A 20,521-nucleotide genomic window follows, 5' to 3' on the forward strand; every position below is an offset into this window, starting at 1 on the left:
ATCATTTAACCTGGCATGATAGTCAAAATGTTTAATAACAAGAACATTTCCTGCATTAATGGTGGATTCTTTACCAACTGAGCTATTAGGGAGGCCCAGTAACAAGAACAGTAACACTAAACAATATGTGGATAATAAAGTTTTAAATATATTTGGATTCTGTAAGTAAACAGTGTATATTTTAAAACTCCTTACCAAGTGATCTGTTGTACCAAACTATTCATCGAGTCATTCTTATAATTTCCAAGAAAAAAATATGCATATGAATTTTAAAGGATTACATGTTTGTTGCAGAAAAAGGGAAAAATACACAACAGTAGAAAAACAACTTTTCTTAGTATTTAAGACTACTATTCATTAGTCATTATTTTGGTGTTTTTTCCCCTGTATTTATCTTTTTCAAAGTTGAACTCACATCATTTATGAAATTTTTATTCTGCCCTTTTCATTAACCACAAAACATTCTTTGTAGCTGCCAGAAACTCTCATCCACAATGATGAGACTTGGAGATAAACAAAAACCACCCAAATGAGAACAGGAACCATTTATCAAGAGCTTGCTATAGAAGAGAAGTCAGCCACCATTACCTGTGTTTGGCAGAGACTAAAAGGTAGTCAGAAGAGTGGGAACGCCTTATGGTGAAAGCAAGGGAGGGCTTCAGGTATGCTCTGATCAGAGGCTGCTGGTGGGGAAGCAGGATGCCTTATGTGTTTGGTTTGGGGCGCATAATCGGCTTCCTCTTGATTGGTGGAGAAGTCTAAAAAGGTGGGCAACTGGTAGTCATTGACCAAGTCCTGACTGCTGTAGAAGTTGTAGTTTGGCTGGGGGGTGGAAGGGGGTCCGGTTGACGCACAGGTGGTCATAGGTGGCTCCAGTCACTGTATAGTCAGTCTCAAACATAATTTTTTAAGTTAACTGGCTTTTTCTAATATATGCTATTGTGCAAAATTTGGAAAATATTAAAAATTTTAAATCACTTATAAAAAGGCATTTATAACCCTTGCCCATGCACATTATATGTAAACAAATAATGCTTGGTTTTACCTAACTGCTATTGTGTATACTTGGTAACTTCCTTGCTTCCTAACAATACACATGCTAGCATTTTCACTTCAAACTCTGTAATGGACCTGCATGATGGTCCATTCTTCAGAATACTTATTTCCACTTTTTTCCTGTTATACTTCGGTTAACATTCGTGCATAAATAATACATTTGGGTGATTCAGATTATTCTTTGGATCGAGATAAACGCCAGATTGTTTTCCCCTTTTACCAGCATCCTATAAGAAAGGTTCCTCTCTAACCCCAGCCTTGTCACGACTGGGCGTTTTAAATTTTAACAAGATGATTTATATTGTCAGGCACGTGGTAATGTCTTGGCGGAATGGCGTTAGGGTCCCGGTGAGGTTGGGACATGAGGGATGCAATCTTTCCCCTCTGCTCTAAACGGAACTTGGTCTTCATCTTTCAGAGCAGAGCTTTCCTGGGATTGCAGGAAGGACTGATTTCGTTTTCAACCGGCGGGCGTTTCAGTTTCCCTCTCGGAATAGCGTAGGGCTGGTGAACTGCCTATTTCCGCAGGATTCTCGGCGCTCCGGCTCAAACGTTAACTCACCACCTTTGATCAGAGGTCCTGCAAATTCCAACCGTGGGCCCAGGGAGTCGGCCGGAGAAGGGAGGAGACCTCCGGCTTGCTCTTCCCCTACCTGAAGAGGCAGAAGAAATGGGACCCGGAAAGACCAGACCCCAAGAGCCGGCTGGAGACCCCGCCCCACCAACTTGAACATTCCCAGGGAGTCCGGGCTCAGACGGAGAACCGGTGACCTGACTAACGAAAATTCCAAACAGTGCCCAACTCGCAGCACAGATACCCGACTCCTGAGGGCGCCCAGGATCCCAGCTGACCGCTGACAAACGCTGGACATCCCACCTGCAGAGGTGCGCAGGCGGGCCGGAGCCCAAGGCGCACGCGCGTAGGAGGCGGGGCCGAGGCTTGAGCGCACCGAGCGCGTGAAGGGGCGGGGCCGCGGCGGACCGGAAGCCGGCGAAAACGCAGGGGCGAGGGCGTCGCGATGGCACCTCAGCAGGCGCGGGTCCTTCGTTGCTGCTGTTGCAGCCTTTTCCAGGCTCACCAGGTGGGGCCTCCCCTCCCCCGAGCGCGGGGATGGCGGGCGAGACGAGGTGGAGCCTTGAGAGGCTAGACCTTTTCCTCACGCCCTGCTCGCAGACATGGGCTCAGTCTCGTGGGGTTGCGGAGTGTGCTTGAGGCCTGGACAAGTGATGGTATCAGTTGTGAGAATTAGGTTTTATTGATGTCACTTCTCCATACCCGTTGTTGTGGCCTTTGGGGAGCATTTTGCTTTTTGGATGTAAGATTTGTAGAAACCAGGACTTCCCTGGTGGTACAGTGGGTCAGAATCCGCCTGCAAATGCAGGGTACAGGGGTTTGTTTCCTGGTTGGGGAAGATTCCACATGCCTCCAAGCGCTTAAGCCCATGTGCCAAAACTTCTGGGCCCCATGAGCTACAGCTGTGAGTCCAGGAGCTCTAGAGCCTATGCTCTGCAACAGAGAAGCTACCGCCATGAAAAACCCTGGCACCACAACTAGAGTAGCTCCCGCTAGCTGGAACTACTAGGAAGACCCAGTACAGGCGTGCTCAGTCGCTTCCGACTGTTTGCGACCCCGAGGACTAGCCGGCCAAGCTCCTCTGCTGCTGCTGCTGCTGCTGCTGCTGCTGCTGCTGCTGCTGCTAAGTCGCTTCAGTCGTGTCCGACTGTGCGACCGCACAGACGGCAGCGCACCAGGCTCCCCGTCCCTGGGATTCTCCAGGCAAGAACACTGGAGTGGGTTGCCATTTCCTTCTCCAAAGCTCCTCTGCTAGGCCTGTCCAATTGCAAAGATCCTTTTATACCGTATTCTCTCTCTCCCTCGCTCTTTCTAGCCCCTCAGAGCTAGTCAGTTACTGCTTGTCCTTCCAGAGCTTTTATTATTTTGTATTGCATGTCTTACTTGTATATGTAGCTATAGAAAGTACACAATAGTTTTATGGTGTTTGAAAGTAGATGCTGAAAAGTAGAATCTTAGGATTATACCCACTTAAATTTGTAATAGATGTTGTTTGTCCTCTCTAGAATCCTTTTAGGTAGTTCTCCAAAAGACCCGATGATTTTTGTTTCAATTGTATTTATTTTTATGAATCAACCTAAACATCTTCATGATGTTAAGCATGCTATCTCTTTTCTAAAGAGTTTTTATTGTTAGTATTAATTTGCTTTTGGCTGCGCTGGGTCTTCATTGCCTTGGCTTCTCTTGTTGCAGAGTGTGGGCTGTAGCGGGGCAGGCTAAAGCAGTTGCAGAGCACAGGTCTAGTTGTGCAGAGGCCTAGTTGCTCTGAGGCTGTGGAGTTGTCCCAGACCAGGGGTCAATGGTCTCCCCTGCGTTGGCAGGCGGATTCTTAACTGCTGGACCACCAGGGAAGCCCTCATTCCACCTGTTAAAGCACCTTTGGTGCCTCTTGGTAACATTTTCTTTGTTGCCATTATAAATGGACTTTTTTTTCATTATCTCTTCTAACTATATGTTTGCTTATAAACAATATTAATTTTTGAAGATACATTCATTTTCTACCTAGCGCCTATGTTAATATATTGTCTTACTGGTTTTAGTAGTTTTTCATTTGATTATCTTCAGTTTTAAAGAAATAAATCATAATATTCATAAATAAGGTTAGTTTTTTTCCCTCCGTTTTCATACCTCTTAATTACTTTCTCTTTTCCAATTCTATTGGTTAGCACATCCGAAAAGACAGTAAATAATAGTGCAAATCTTTGACTTGTTCTTGACTTTCATGGGTCTGCTCATGGTGATTCTGCAGCTTTAGAGCTGAAAGTAAGCCATTTTATTATGTTGAGAGACACCCCATCTAGTCAGATTTATCAAGACTTGAAATGTTATGGAGTTTTTTGAGAATAACAGATAGTAGAGATCTAATTTGATTTTGTTTATTAATATATGGATACCCAGTTTCCCAGAACCACTTATTAAATAGGCTCTTCTTTCTTCACCTTTATAATATACTAAATTTTCATACATGTGTTGGTTTGTTTCTAGACTCTATTCTTTTCCACTGATCTCTTTAAATTACTATTTCTGATCCAGTTCCAACTGTTTCAAATAATTATTGTAGCTCTATTTCTGAAATTTCATTATAGGTGAAAAAGAGTCTCAAGTGGACATGCAAAGCTTGTGGAAAGAAGCAGTCATTTTTGCAGGTGAGTCCCAAGAAGCAGGGTGTCTAATACCCTTACCAGAAAGCAGGTAGGACCCAGCCATGCAGAAGTATGTTTCTCATGGAACCCAGTGTTCATTATTGACTCAGGTTCATTAGATACAGAGCTCCTGCTCCTTAAGATCATCTTCCTTCAGGAAGTGAAGTGGATGGAGCAGTGCCTGGAAAGTGACCTTCCTGTGTTTATTCAGTCAGTCAGTATTTACTGAGTACCTTCTATGTGTAGGCATGGGAAACAGTGAAAGGTAAGAAGGTGTCCTTATTGCCTGTACAGATCTGCCCTTGTGAAAGGGGAAGAGAAACTAAAACCACACATGTAATTTAAAATTAAACTGAGTACAATGAGAGGAGAGTGCAGAGTCTGTAAGAGTAATCAGACCTAACCGGGGATGGACAGACAGCTGTTAGGGATCCAAGGGTGTGAGAACGGACGAGCAGGGTGTGAAGGTAGTCAGGAGGTGAAAGAGCACATGGACTGAAGGGAGCATATTGTAAGTGCTCTTATTAGCCCAATTTTTTCACCCAGATTACGGTTTTTTTCTAAGTCTGTTCTTACTGACCCACCTGATTTCTAATACCACAGTCTCCTCACTGAGCCCTTTGTTCACCTGCTCCAACCCTTGATTCTACCTCTGTAGCCTCGTCGCATCATTCTCGTCCTTCAGCTGCAGGGGTTTTTCCCTCTGACCTTGAAACAATCCAGACCTGCTTCCCTCTGTGTGCTTGTTGTTGAGGCATCCCCTAGTTAATCTCACTTCCCCATCAGAAATATATTCAAGTGTGTTTATGTGAGTATTGTCCGTCTCAGACTGTAGGTCCTTGAGAGTAAACGCTTTGCCTCTTTTATTTATATACATTTTTTAAAAAATTGAGGTATAGTTGATTTGCAGTATTATGTTAGTTTCAGGTATATAGCAAAGTGATTTACTTATACATATTTTTTTCCTATTCTTTTCCATTACGAATTATTACAAGAAATTGAATGTAGTTCCCTATGCTATATAATAAATCCTTGTTTATATGTAGTGGTGTATATCTGTTAATCCCATATTCCTAATTTATTCTTCTCCCCCTCTTTTGGTAACCATAAGTTTGTTTTCTATGTCTGTGAGTCTGTTTCTGTTTTGTAAATAAGTTCATTTGTATTATTTCTAGATTGCACATATAAGTCATGTCATATACTATTTGTCTTTGACTTGCTTCACTCAGTATGATACATTCTGGGTCTACCCATGTTGTTGCAAATGGCAATATTTCATTTTTATGACTGAGTAATAATCCATTAGATTTATATATACAGACATACACCCACACACTTCACATCTTCTGTATCCATTCATCTGTTGATGGACACACATATACCCTTTTTTCCGACATTTTACTGTATACTTTTGGTACCTAGCACAGTGCCTGTGAGATAGTGCTCGCTCGAGGAATGTCTGTTGAATGAATAAATGACCAGCCCCACATTGATGGGCACTTAGGTTGATTTTAATTTTCATTATTATGAACAACTCTGTAGTAAAAGAAAGTGTAGTCGTTCAATCATGTCCGACTCTTTGTGACCCCATGGACTGTAGCCCACAATGCTCCTCTGTCCATGGAATTCTCCAGGCAAGAATACTGGAGTGGATTGCCATTCCCTTCTCCAGGGGATCTTCCCGATCCAGGGATTGAACCCAGGTCTCCTGCATTGCATGCAGATTTTTTACTGTCTAATCCACCAGGGAACTCTGTAGTGAAGCTTCTTACAAATACCTCTTTCTTTACTGGACCAATTATTTCCTTAGGACAAATTCCTACAAGTTAAATCAGAGGAATTCTTTCAACCAAGGTTCTCTTAGTTGCAGATTATAGGAAAAAACACTTCAGCAAAATTTTAAATGCACTGGCAAGGTACTGGGATATCTTGTGGGGATCAAGGGGAAGAACTGCCCTTGACCCTTTGAAGAACCAACCCCAAGACCTGAAGAGCTGCCAGCCACACAAGCATCTTCTTTTCCCTCCCTCCTCCTCCCTTCACCGAGTTTCTCACTGTACCTCCCTCCTCCTCTCCCTTTCTAGCTTTCCTTTCCTTTCTCTCTCTTTCCAGATCACAGTAACATACTCCACTCACAGACCACAGAATCTCATTTCAAACCAACTGAAAGCTGAATCCCAGTTATAAAGTCCTGGGAGAAATAATCTGATTGACACGGTTGACTCAGATATCCACCTCTGTTTCCTGTCACTTGGGATGGGTAGGAGTGGGGACAGTTAGGTCATCTGTCGGTGAGTAGGGCAGCTGAGGCCTACCTTGAGATGGGGTCTCAGAAGTCAGGAGGCTGGCTGATGACTGTACACGTTTTAGATATCAGCCTGTATTTCTGAATTCTTGAGGAAGGTTTGCCTTCCTCAGCGCCTCCCATGCTTATGCAGTGGCGTGTGGCTTAGGACTGACTAGGCCACATTAACAAACAGGCACCACGATTGTGGCTTAACACAATAGAAGTTGTTTCTCTTGCTATTTTGAACAGTCCTGGGAGAGTTTGAGATCAGCAGGGCAGCTGTACGTGGTGTGATCATTCGGGGGCCCCTGGCACCTGTCATCTTGAGGTTCTGCTATTCCCTGAGGCTTATCTCCTGCTGCCGCAAGGCCCTGAAGGTGCAAGATGAGGAAGACGCTACCCAGGAAGAATCTGGAAGTGGTTCACATTCCAGTGGAAGGAACCTAGTCTCATGGCCACAGCTGACTGCCAGAAAGACTGGAAAGTGTAGTCTGGTCTGCTCTCAGATGAGGAGAGAATGCATTTCAGCGTTCAGAGAGCAGTTTCTGCCATGCAAGAGAGCACGCACCCTCCCAGTTATGCCATACATAAGTTGTCAGTCTTTTGGGAATTTATTTTTCAATTTATTTCACTAAAGTATAGTTGAATTACAATATTGGGTTCATTTATGCTGTACAGCAAAGTGATGCAGTTATTTGCAGAAACTGTATGTGTGTGTATACACACACACACACACATCCATCCTTTTTCATATTTTCCATTATGGTTTATCACAGGATATTGAATATACTTCCCTGTGCTGTACAGTAGAGCACTATTGTTGATCCATTCTATATGTAATAGTTTACACCCACTAACCCTGAACTCCCAGTCCAGCCCTTCCCCACCCTACTCCCTCTTGGCAATCATAAGTCAGTTATCAATCTTTTTAAATTTTGCCTTTACTCTCTCCAGTTCGTCTCCTCCCATTCTCAGTTGAACTTGCCCAAAATGGGATTTCACTCCCCACCAGTCTACTAAAATTGTTCATGTCCAAGTCATCAAGGGTTGGTTCTCAGTCCTCAGGTGACGTGGCTTATTGGCGGCATTTGTCAGAGTTTTTCCCCTCCTCCTCCTCCTTGGAGTCTTCTCCTGGGCTCCAGTCGCCCTGCCCCTGGTTTTCCTCCCGTCTTCCCAGCTGGTGTTTCAGTCCTCTTTGCCAGTTTCTCCCATCTCCTCGTCTTCTAGACTTTGGAGTGCTCTGGGACTCAGATTTTTGCTTTGTTTTTCACCTCTTCTCTAGCTACAGTCATTCCCTTAGTGGTCTGAGATAAGACAGTCTGACAATTCTCAAGTGTCTGTGTCAGACCCACGGCCTGCCAGTGAACTTGTATATGCTTCCAGCCACTTACCTCTCTGCTGGATATCTAACAAGCACCCCAAACCTATATTCCCAAATGAGCCCTCCCCTCCCTTTCACCTACCTGCTTTTCCCACAGTCATCCCCATCTCTTAACTGCCCAGTCTCTCTTTCTGGTTGTTTGGGCTACAAACCTTGAACTCATCCCTGACTCTTCTTTTTCTTTTATACTCTTCACGTGATCCCTCAGCAAATGCAGTCAAAACGTACCCACGTTGTGCCCACTTGTTATCACAGCAGGCTGAGTTGCCGCGGTATTTGCAGCCCCCTCCTGACTGGTCACCTGTTTCAGCCATACAGTCTCAGCACCACGGCCAAAGGGTCCTACATGCGCAGGATCATGTCAGACCTTCCAGGTTGGAGTAACATATATGTGCCTTCAGACAGGGCCTGGACGGGGCAGGAGACAGTGTAAAATGGAAATGTGGGGCCCCTTTGCAAAAGCAGAAAAAAACTGCTATTAAAGGTTCCAAATATTAAGCCCTTCTTTCATGATCTCCTGACTTTTCCTAATGTTTTTTATTTACTAATGGTTTAAATATTTATTTCTATTTATTAAGTAATTTGACTGCTCTAGGTCTTAGTTGCAGCATGCAGGGTCTTTCAGTTGAAGCGTGTGGGATCCAGTTCCCCCACCAGGGATAGGACTCGGGCCTTAGCCACTGGACCGCTAGGAAAGTCCCTATTTGGTATTTTTTTAATTTACTGTATGATTTGTTCCTGTGTAAAGAAAAACTAACTAAATGCTAGTGTTAACCAACATTTTAACATGTTAAAAGCTAACATTTAAATAGTGCAATACCATTTAGACTGTGCAACACTGGTTTTAAATGCTAAGAACATTTAGTACGTATGTGGAACATATACAGAATAATATAAGAGCATTTAGTACACATGTAGAATGATCAAAATTGCAGTTTTTCTTTTGTAGCTCATATATGCCTACATATTTTATTCTTAAGAGTGGAGATGTTGCACAAAATTAACTCAACTATTTTTACCTCGTTGCTTGACTCACACACATTCTACGTACACTCTCAACCTTCCACTCACTGATTAGTCAGGAAGTACCGAGAAGAAGAGGAACTGTGGATTGTGCTTCTCTCCCATTTTCTGTGGCGTTTTCAGCACAGGCTATTCCAGGGAGGTAATAGGGGTAAGAAGAGATATGATAGGTTTACTTGGTTGTTGATGCTTTTAGTGGAATACCCTTGTCTTCTTTCTGCAGCTAAAGCAGGTTCTGGTCCCCCTGGGAGCCCTGGCCCCTCAGGCACAGGTGCCCCTCCCGGACTTAGGCACAGGCAGCGCACGCCACCCATGCCTGGAGCCTCACTGGGCTCTCACGCCCTGCGGGCTCACTGGGACTCTGTGCCGCAGGGGCATTGGGCATGCCCTGTGCAAACAGAGTGGCAAAGAACGGTGGGCACATTCGCTGTCCACGACTTAGAAGCATGTTTCATCATCTCATCAGACTTCACTTATACAACACAGGTTCAAAGATGAGATTATTAAGAATTTCAAGAAAGAGAGCAGAGCAGATCTCATGCCCATAAGGCTGACTTTTCCTTTAACAGGGCCTGCACCCTCAAACCTCATCTCCTACCCTCTTTGCCCTAGACCATTCAACTCCAGCCACTTGGCCTCTTCGCTGTTTCTCCAAAATGCCAGGCTCAAGGTGTTTGCACTCCTTTCTGTTTCATTGCTTCTGCTATCTACATGATTTGTTCCCGCTTATCTTCCTGTTTTGTGCTCAGATGTTACCCTCTCAGTGATCCACTCGTGGACCTCTTGAACACCTCGTATAAAATTACCTACTGTGTCTCCCCTCTGCCCACGCCCACTGCATTGCCTTGCTTTCCTGTGTAGCGCTTCTCACCATCTGCTGGCCGTAAAGGTGTCTTCTGTGCTTGTTATCTGTCTCTTACACTGCAGAGCTCCGTGATGACAGTGATGCTTATACACTCTTGTATTGTCCTTACCTAGTTCTCGTCCTGGCACATAATAGGTACTTAATAAATATGTATTGAACAAGTGAGTGACTACTAAGTGAAAAATATGTATCTCGTCTGTTTTATGTTGTTTTGATTATGAGTGAGGGTTAAGTATCATTTCATGTTTATTGGCAATTTGCGTTACTTCTCTTCTGAATTCCTTATGTTTATTAACCAATTTGTGTGGGGTTTGGGTTGAGTTTGGATTTGACATGTAAAATTCAGGGTGATGGTGGGCAGCCAGATTAACTGAAATTAGTCACTGAGACTGTTAGTTTGTAAATCCCTGCAGAAATGGCAATCATTGTTTGAGTTCCTGCATGGTGCTTCAGGCCTTGCACAGTACATTTTTACCCTCCCTGAGTTGTGTCTCGAATGGGTCTGTTTCTCAGCATTCTGTCAATACTTTTTAAACTCATATCTATGTTTGTTTCTCAGGCTTACGGTGAGGGCTCTGGTGCTGACTGTAGACGCCATGTCCAAAAATTAAACCTGCTGCAGGGACAGATTTCGGAGATGTCACTCAGGTATGATAGTTTGAGGGAGGCCTGGTTATCTGGCCCTGTTTTCATCTCGAGTGGATGGTGGGAGTATATGATGGAGAAATCCCTTAGATTTCCATTCTAACAACATGGCAATTAGATACTGAACAATCTTCCCACTGAAGTTAATTTTCAAATGCCAGCCACGATATTTTAAAGGCACTGACGAGATGACAAGAAGGTAAGTAGCCATCAGAGATCAAAAATGAAGCAAAAGCCAAAATCCAGAGAATAAGCTGGGCTGCTGGGGCATTTGAAACCTGTTGCCCTGCAGCTTCCATGTAGCTGGGAGGGGGGCAGGAGACAGACAAAGTCTGGCCAGTGTGGGAAGGTCAGTCGGAGACCACCACATAGAGCTGAGTGCCCAGAGGACTGCACCCCTGGTGTACAAATGACCTAGAAGTGCACCCCTCCGAGGTAGGTTGACCCAGCCTGTCTTGCCCTTGGCACTGGCTGAAGAGGGGAAACACTGCTCCAGGCTTGTGTAAACACAAAGATGCTGTCACGTGACCTTTCACCCTTTTACACATGCTGTGTGAAAAGTCTCAAGCTGAGGACTTAGTTTATTTTATCGACTGTGCTGGGTCTCCGTTGCTGCACAGGCTTTTCTCTCGTCGCAGCAAGCCAGGGGCTGCTCTCTATAGTGGCAGTGTGTGGGCTTCTTGTCGCGGCTGATTCTCCTGTTGCAGAGCATGGAATCTAGGGTGTGTGGGCTTTAGTAGCTCCCAAGCTCCAAAACACAGACTCAATAGTTGTGGCAGACAGGCTTAGTTGCTCCATGACCCGGGGGATCTTCCCAGACCAGGGATCAAACCCATGTCTCCTGCATTGGCAGGCAGATTGTTTACCACTGAGCCACCAGGGAAGCCCTTCAAACTGATTTTTAAATTGTCCCAGGAAGCAGAGATAAATGTAGCTCCTTTTTGGAGCAATACAGCTTCAACCCAGGCATCAAAGGATATATAAAATTCCAAGTGGCATATACCCAAAGTTAAAGATCATTTAACTTACTTAAGGAAGCATGTCGCCGTGAGCAAGAGACAGCAGAAATGACAGAGAAGTCAGATCCAAAAAGAGTTCAGAATACATAATATTGTATGTCTAATATATTTAATGAAATTAAATGAGTTTGGTTGATATAGGAAGAGCAAGAGACTTTAAAAAAATAACCACTTTTTTAAAGAACAACCAAAAAGTTTGTAGAAATGAAAAGTTTGGTCACTGAAATTAAAAGTTTAGTGGCTTCCGTGTTGGCCCAGTGGTTGAGACTTCGCCTTGCAAGAGACACTAGTTCGGCCCCTGGTACTGGGAGATCCCACGTGTCGGAGCACTCAGGCCCTGCACCACAGCTGCTGAGCCTGTGCTCTGGAGCCCACAGGAGGCAACGCAGGGAGCCTGCATGCCTAGAGCCTGTGCTCTGCAGCAGGAGAAGCCACCGCGGGGAGAAGCCACGCCCCACAGTGAAGGAGCCCCGCGCACCGCAAGCAGAGAAAGCCCAAGCGCAGCAACAGAGACCCAGCACAGCCAAAGTGTAAGTACATAAGTAAGTCTTTTTAAAAACAGTTTAGTGGACTTAGTAAGCCGATTAAGTGCAACTAAAGAGAGAATTGGTGAAATGGAAGATAAATCTGAAGAAATGATTCACACTGTCAAGGTGAATAAGACAGAAAGGTAGAAAATATGAAAGTTCAGAGACAGGAAAGACACAGAGACGAGTTCCAGCAAGAGATAATAAAAAGAATGGGAAAAGGCAGTGTTTGCAGAAATGGACAGAACTTTTTCTAGAATCAAAGGGCTCACATTCTTAGATTCAGGAAGTGCATCTAATCCCAAACTGGATAAAAACATTGTGTCTGTAGCGGATCCTAATGAACCTATCCAAAAGCTACTAGAACTAATAATTTAGCAAAATCACAAGGATACATGGTCAATATACAAAACTAAATTTTATTTTTATATAATTGCAGTGAATAGTTGGAAAACAATTTTAAAAATCAAATACCATTTATGATACCATCAAAAAACAGGATACTTAGGGATAAATAATAACCCAAAAATGTGCAAGATATTTTCAGTAAAAATTACACAACTTTGCTGAGAGAAGTTTTAAAAAGATCTAAATGATGAAATATGTTCATGGATTAGAACATTCAGCATTGTCATGATGTCAGTTCATCCTAAATTGATCTATAGAGTCATCTCAATCCCAGTCAAAATTCCAGCAGTTGTGTCTTTTTTTTTTATGAAATTGACAAACTGATCCTAAAATTTATATAGAAATGCAATTGCCACATCGGTTTTGATAACAAAACTGGAGGACTTCTACAACCTGATTTCAAGATTTAGTGTAACTCCACAGCAATCAAGACAGTGTGATTTTGAATATACATTTTGTGGTATTTTCATACAGTAGAATACTACTCAGCAACAAAAATGACATGGGCAAACTTCACACACGTTGCTAAGTGAAAGATGTCAGACACAAAAGACCAGATACTTGTAAGGATGAGTGGTTCTCACCTACAAGGGCAGATAAGGGAATTTTAGGGTGATGAAAATTTTCTAAATCTTGCTAATTATATATCAATAAATTTTCTATATCTTGACTGGAGTAATAGTTTCAAAAATATACTTTACCAAACTCATCTGATGTACCAACACTTAATTTGGTACATTTTAGGGTAGGTTAATTATAAATTATACCTCAATAAGTTAATTTTAAAAGATAAAATCCACCCTTTGACACAACAACATAATGAAACTACAGAACATGGAAAACAAAGGCAAGAACTAAAATGTAGCTGGAGAAAAGAGAAACCACCTACTGAGAAATAGTAGATGCCCAGTTCTCAGGGTAACAATAGAAGTGAGAAGACAGACCATACCTTCATATTGCAGAGAGAGGTTCTGTAGTTGATGGAGCTGAGTTCCCAGATCATAGTATGGTGAGCAGAGTTCTGGTCAGTAGCAGACAGGACACTGCTCAGCTGGACTGGGGTATCCAGTGTAGGCATTTGACATGCATGACCTCATTTCATCTTGCTCGTCACCCCATGAGGATCATTGGCTTTGGTTTACAAATGAAGAAACTGACATAGAGGTGCCCACATTTGGTGGACTTGGGTTTCCACTGTAGGTCAGTAGAGAGAGTTCCATTGTGATCGTGTGAGGTAGCAGCCCTGTCGGACATGGGTGGTTGCGGCTTCAGTGCTAGCCTTCAGCCCTTGAACAATGCGTGTTTTAGTTGGCCATCCGGCTCCACTCGAGGCTGCAGAGGCTCCAGCACCTCACTGTGCTCTCTGTGTGATGAACGACCCCTGCTATCCCTGGGAGGGTGGGTGAAGATACATCTGACTGAGGAAAAGGCCTTATCTCGTAGCGGTTGAGATACCACACAACTGTAAAGACACTCCTATGACCCTCTGCAGTGGGGACATCGCCGCTGCTGATGGGAGGGACTGTCAGAGTTCAGCTGAACTAGTCTCTATTCAGGCCCTGAGCAGGGCAGGTGCACATGTGTTGTCTCATTTATCTTCACAGTCCTCTTGCGTTATTATCCCCATTTGTACGTAAGGAAACTGGGATACAGTGATGTACCCAGAGTCACACGGTCTGTGACAGCCAGTCTTTGGCAAAGCCACGATACCAGCTCTGGTCTCTGAGTGAAGAGCGCCCCTTCTGCCCTGTGTTACTTTTCCTGTTGCTCCAAGGAACAAATGGTCCCTCTGCCTTCTGACGGAGAAGGCGATGGCACCCCACTCCAGTACTTTTGCCTGGAAAATCCCATGGACGGAGGAGCCTGGTGGGCTGCAGTCCATGGGGTCGCTAAGAGTCAGACACGACTGAGCGACTTCACTTTCACTTTTCACTTTCATGCATTGGAGAAGGAAATGGCAACCCACTCCAGTGTTCTTGCCTGGAGATCCCGGGGACGGCAGAGCCTGGTGGGCTGCCGTCCATGGGGTCGCACAGAGTCGGACACCACTGAAGCGACTTAGCAGCAGCAGCAGCTGCCTTCTTAACCGCTGGAGGATGTCCAAGTCACATCGAAACAACGGAGATAAGTTCAATCAATAAGTTCCCCTCAGCAGGCTTCGATAGCCATTGTTAAGTCTGTGCATCCTACTGTTCCCGTCTTCACTGTCCTTCATCTTCCTGGTCGTTTTACAAAGAACAGTTGTACAATCTTTCCCTAAGGTCTCTGGGAGAATCCATAAGTGCCAACGAGGAAGAAAACGTGGGTCCTTGGCAGGCTGCCCGTGCAAGTCCACAGGTAAGCCAGCAGCACCACCTCAGCCCAGCTGCCTGAGCCGGCTCTGTCACCAGGAGGTTCCGTTCATTCATTCATCATTTGTTCTGTAAACAGATGTTGATGTCACTGACTGATGAAAACTTGGCTTAAAGCTGCAGGGGATACAAAAATGAATAAACCTTTCCCTTTTATAAGTGTGTAGACAGCCATGTTAACAAATATTTGCAATACTATGAAAAGGGCTCTTTCTTCTGGCTGCTTGGCTTTTTCTTCTGATCCTAACTTGAACTTCACCTCCTTGTCCTCCTCCCCTTGTTCCGAAGCACCCTGGGCGGGGAAAGGATGCTGTTGTCGAGTGCCTGGGTTGCCGTGTCCCCTTTATCTAGGTGGAGCCACACAGCAGGCTCACGTGCTGCCGTTCTGTCCCGAGGCCTCAAAGTAGGTGCTCAGTGTTGGGTGGGCAGTGTGTCAGAGCTCCAGGGGCTGAGCAGATGACACCATTGGTACATCCAGGATGCCATGGTACAAGATCACTGTCCTGCCAGGGACAGGGCAAACAACTCTCTGACAGGCTCCCTGGAGGAGCTCCGCCTTTGATCACAGAATCATGCTGGCAGCGTCTGCACTCCAGGCTCTCTTCGTATTTTTATTGTAAATAGGGGAGATGGTCTTCAGCACACCACTTTAACACATCAGCTCTTGCATGCTTCAGTCTATCCTTTCAGTTTCTTTACTTACAGACCTAATCTTTCACCATCACTTCTGTAACAAATACTTGTTTGCATCATCCTGGAATTTTCACTTGTATCTTCTGTGTTGCTATATAGCTTTCAACTATTTTCATTTTTAAAAAGTATCTGCAGAAGATAGTGGATTTGCCAATATTTATTCCCTTCTTGTGGAGAAGGAAATGGCAACCCACTCCAGTACTATTGCCTGGAAAATCCCATGGACAGAGGAGCTTGGTAGGCTACAGTCCATGGGGTCGCAAAGAGTCCGACACGACTGAGCGACTTTACTTTTATTCCCTTCTTATTGGGCATTTACCAAACTTCTGCTATTATAAATATTTGCTATTATTGGTAACACTTTAATGAGCATCTTCATGCCTTCATCTTCATTTGAAACCACTGGACCAGGGAGTGTGGACCTTCGCAAAGGTCTTGGTAAGTTGTGTCTTGAAGCTTTCCCCAGGTGTGTGCCGGGTGCTCTGTTCAGGATATCTCTCTCCCATGACCTGCCGGTCAAACTCCTTTCCTGGTGGTGGTGTAGGCATGGGTCCTGCGGCCCTTGGGCCTCAGCGTTGCACTGGGGATTCTCAGTAAAGGTGCCTACTTTTGAAAATAAATTTACTTCCCAATTCTGTAGGAAACACTCCAGCCCTCAAAGAACCGCTGGCTGAAGTATCTGGAAAGGGACTCCAAAGAACTGGGGCTGAAAGGAGGAGGAGTGTGTTTCAACAGTCAGCCTTCATCTGAGACAGAAAAGCCAGACCCTCCGTTCAGCACAGGCCTGCCTAGGAAAAGGTGCCAAGCCCGTCACCAATCTAGCCTCACCCACCCCCACCTAACTGCCCCGTGGTTTGGGGACGGACAGGCGGCTTCCATGGTTGGCAGGGAGTCTGAGGGTTGTGAGCCAGGAGGCACCGTCAGCACAGGCCCCTGGCCAGGCTGGGCACCAGGCGCAGAGGTGGGAGCTGAGCAAAATGCCAGTGGAGGCGCCTCTTAGGAGTCTCACTTAATTCAGAACATCCAGACTGCGCTGACCTCAGGGAGGAACTCAAGGGCAAGGTTGACAAAGTGAAGTGTGGCCAGAGAAGCCAATGGGCCTGGGAGATTTTAGCTGAGAGCAGGAAAGACCTGATTGTCATAGGTCTCCTCTCTCAGCTTAACCTGCATTTCAGTGAGTTTTCTGAGAGACCACCTCATCTAGGTTTAGGGTGGCTCTTCCAGGGCAGATGCTTTGGGGAGGTAGATTCCAGTTCAAAATAAGAACTTTCTAGCAACTGCAAGCTATAGAGCAGAGAAATGGACTGCCTTGGATGTCATTGGGCAACCTGTTGTTGGCAGTAGGCAGAAGCTGAGCAGCCATCTGGGAAGCTATAAGGGATGGCAAGGTGTCAGAGCAGATGACCACCAAGTCTGGATCAGACCACTGCTCAACGGTAGGACTAGGTTGTATTTTTTTAATTTTACTGAAGTATAGATGATTTATAATGTTGCATTAGTTTCAGGTTTATAAAGTGATTTGGTTATATATATATATAGTAGTAATAATACATATGTGTGTGCATATATGTATTCTTTTTGAAATTCTTTTCCATTATAGATTATTACAAGGAGGACTGGATCTTTTTTTTTACATTGTTAAGATTTTTTTTTATATGGACCATTTACAAAATCTTTGTTGAGTTTGTTCCAGTATTGCTTCTGTTTCATGTTTTGGTTTTTTGGCCAGGAGGCATGTGTGATCTCCTTGACCAGGGATTGAAGCCTGCACCCTTGCATTGGAATGCAAAGTCTTTACCACTGGACCAGGGTAGTCCCAGGACTAGATTCTTGACAGCATTTTCTCTGCCAGGAAATGGAACCAGAGCACAGTCCAGCCTCTATGTGGCCCTCATGTCCAGGACTCCAGAAACTGTGAGGTCACCTTGAAGTCCTTGAAGGTCAGTGTCCCAGTGGCCATGGAGCACATGCTGGATTTAATTGTTTTTTGGACTATTACAAGACTTATACCCTCCCCCTGTCCCCAGAGTCCAACTTCCCATGTGTCTTGTTATGTCTTAAGCCACCTCCTGTCTCTGGCTTGCACTGTTTCCCTGCTGTTACTGATGTGAACTGGGTCAAAAGGGCAGTTTGATGCCTTGGAGACAAGCGAGGTTGACCAGTAGGACTTTTCTGCATCAGGCCCGTCCTCTTCATCCTACATGGGGTGCCAGGTCTTCACCAGACTGTTCAACTTGGGACCTGCCCTGCATTTCTGAGGAACTGCCACCTTCATTTACCCAGGTGGGTCTTGTGAATTTGGGGCACTCTCTTCACCCAGGACCTGCTCTTGTTATTGATGCTTCACACCTAGCAGACCCCACCATACCTTCCAGGCCGCAGAACGAGGGTTTTGCTTTATGCTGTCGTGGGAGCCACAGGCGTCCAGACAGAGGAACTCTGCCAGGCGTGTGTCAGTGCTGCACCAACATAGGCCAGGGTTGACCTGACCAGCTTCAGACTGTAGGAGAGAGCACCCATTCAAAGCCAAGAGGCAGAGATCAAACTTGGTGTTGCTACTAACTAGCTTTGTGACCCCCAGGTAAGGGTATAGTGCTCAGTCTCCAAATTAGAGAATAATGAGTGTGACAGTTACTGATGTACCAGTCCCTGGGCTAAACATTTTAACTGCATTGTCTAATGCTCACCACCAGCCTGTTTTGTTTTGAAGGTGAGGAATCAAGGCTGGCATAGGTCCAAAGAGGTCACAGCAAGTCAGCCCGAGAGCTGGCAGCCTCTGATCACTAACAGCTGCCCAGAGCCTCTTCCACGCTGCCTGGGGGCCCCTCCTGTCACTGCTTTCACACTCCTTTGTAGGCAGTGGCACTCATTTTGCAGTGAACCCTTGTTTCCTGAGGGAGAGGGAGAAGCCAGGCCCCAGCGGCAGTCACATCGCGTATCTGCAGCTTTAAAACCCTCGACACGGCTAGAGAGCTTTCCCCTGCCTGGCGATGAGCGCATGGTGTCCCCAGACGGTTGTAGGGTCCTTCCTGCTAGCACCCAGGCACTCCCTCATCTGATTCTAAGGTCCCATGAGATAGATCCACTGACCACATGAGAACGTCTTGCTCTTTTGGAAAGCCTAGTCATGGAATTTGGAGTGAGAGAGAGGGCATTTATTTGCTGTGTTTTGCTTCATCTCAAAATCAAGGCATATCCCTGGCCTGCCAGCCTACAGGATAGTAGACAACACGGAGCAGCAATTGTCAGTGCCCAGAGGTACCATCCAAGACTAGCGCAGGCCCAGGACCCACTCCTCCCTGTCCCTTGAGGCTGCTGGGCACCTGTTCCTCTGAAGGGTGAACGTGCCATCACCTCATGTCTCCCCTGCAGGACCGTGCTGGCCTGGCAGGGAAGGGCAGAGAGAGCAGTCGTGAGGACCTGGACACCACGGAGCTTGTTCCCCGGGGGGAACCACCGTGTCCTGCCCAGCAGGTCAGGACCATGTCTAAGTGGGAACAATGTCTTGGAAGCAGCTCACATTTGGACACAGAGCCCCTCACCCCTCTGCAGAGAGGCCTCAGGCCAATCCAGGCAGCACAGGCTGAGCAGGGGGCCCCCAGGGCCCAGACTCCAAGGGAAGGAGGCCTCTGCAGGCTCCCTGGTGCACGCCAGTCTCCTCAGACCACACACACTCCCATGCCTGGGCCCAAGTCGCTCTGTGGGAGGATCCCTGAGCAGTCACAGGGCACAGGCCCCTGGGCAGAGGGTGTGCCCTTGGTCAAAGGGATGCAGGCACGTTCTTCACTCATGCGTCTGTGTGACCTTTTTAAAACTGGAGAGGACTTTGATGACGATCTGTGAGTTGAAACTAGTATGTTATTCATGTAGACATATTTGTCACATGAACCCTTCAATTCAGTGACCTCTGTGCCACTGAAAACAGGGTTCCCCAGGTTGCTTTCAAATAGTAGGACTGAGGATGACTTATGGGAACTACAAGAAGCGACGATAAATATGACCATCAAACAGATTACCTCTTGTACCATCTTTGATTAAAGTGCTTATACCTTTAATTAATTAAAATTGTTTACAAATAGAATGGTTACAAAGCGATTTTCTTAACTTTAAAAGCAGCTGACAGGTTTGGAAACGGTAACTACAGTGGTTATGAAATAGGCAGTACTCTGAACAGCATCAGTTCCTCTGTCAGCCCTTCTTTATTCTCAGATGTTAGCCACAGTCCTGAGCTGTAATTGCTACAGGACAGCCTCTTCCACCCCGGGTGAATGCTGGTGATCCTTTAGCTAAATTCAGAGGATATCAAACTTCTAGCAGAAAATCAGTTACATATCAGTGTCCTATAGTCATTAAAAAAGAAAGAAAAAGCAGAAAGCCATTTCGCAAGATCTCTTCTGGACTGCTGGTGTAATCCTGCAGGGAGAGTACGGATAAGATGCAGTATGGTCTCCACATCCTCCCCAGCGAGGAGTCTCTCGCTCTGCCCCAGGGCGGGGTCCCCTGGCTGGAAGGAGCCAGACATCCATGGGAAGCTGATCAGTGTTTCTCAGAATCCGCACTCACACCCTTGGAACTCCCCCCGTGTCACTTGTTCTACTGCCCTAAATGGCTTTGTGCATCCCCACCCCCCAGATTCTGAAAGAAGAATGACGAGAAATTGGGACTTAGAGGCACTGGGGTTCTACACTAACTCAACACGACTATGAGACAAGAAAGGGGACACAGAATGGGTGAGCAAACATTGTCACAAAGGTGGTGGGTGTTTTGAATACTGGATGGTGTCCAGGGCAGCCCCGATGTCGTAATTCTTGGTCTGCAGAAGCCTGGTGAGCCAGCCACCTTCATCAGAGAACCCCATGGACAGCATCTGGGAGAGGGACTCAATCAGCCGGGGGTCAGCTTCTGCCAGAAAGAGTAATGACAGCTATGAGGAAGAGGCACTGCGCCCCAAATGTGACCTATACCTGGCCCTTTTACAAGGTCTTAATCCTCACAGGGACCCTCCAAGGCAGGGACTATCAAGCTTTTTCTGTAAAAAATCAAGAGTAAA

The 20,521-nt window shown here is 45.6% G+C and overlaps 2 protein-coding genes across 4 annotated transcripts in view; one reads left to right on the top strand and one right to left on the bottom strand.

Annotated features, from left to right (window-relative positions):
- The first annotated feature begins 1,529 nt into the window (after nt 1-1,529).
- On the top strand, nt 1,530-19,552 carry MRNIP (MRN complex interacting protein). 2 transcript variants are annotated; one of them, XM_086407877.1, is made up of 8 exons: nt 1,530-2,138; nt 4,216-4,275; nt 10,388-10,476; nt 14,689-14,764; nt 16,112-16,269; nt 17,324-17,411; nt 17,653-17,754; nt 18,844-19,552. In XM_086407877.1, exons 1-8 carry the CDS (start codon nt 2,076-2,078, stop codon nt 19,312-19,314), a joined length of 1,107 nt encoding a protein of 368 aa, XP_086264003.1. In that variant the 5' UTR covers nt 1,530-2,075; the 3' UTR covers nt 19,315-19,552. The 2 variants fall into 2 exon arrangements, 1 of the variants encoding a protein (XP_086264003.1); XR_015166361.1 differs by having other exon boundaries at nt 1,589-2,138; nt 17,534-17,754.
- The window catches only part of SQSTM1 (sequestosome 1), a 71,233-nt gene continuing 70,212 nt past the window's right edge, over nt 19,501-20,521 (bottom strand). For both annotated transcript variants that reach the window (XM_086407876.1, XM_086407875.1), the window contains exon 8: nt 19,501-20,373. In XM_086407876.1, coding sequence (XP_086264002.1) covers nt 20,216-20,373 — 158 coding nt within the window. In that variant the 3' untranslated portion in view covers nt 19,501-20,215. The remainder of the gene's footprint in view (nt 20,374-20,521) is intronic.

The sequence above is a fragment of the Bos grunniens genome, chromosome 7 (genome assembly GCF_055505025.1).
Source record: "Bos grunniens cultivar Pamir isolate PY7600 chromosome 7, Bosgru_T2T1.0, whole genome shotgun sequence".
In the NCBI taxonomy this organism is placed as follows: Eukaryota; Metazoa; Chordata; class Mammalia; order Artiodactyla; family Bovidae; genus Bos; species Bos grunniens.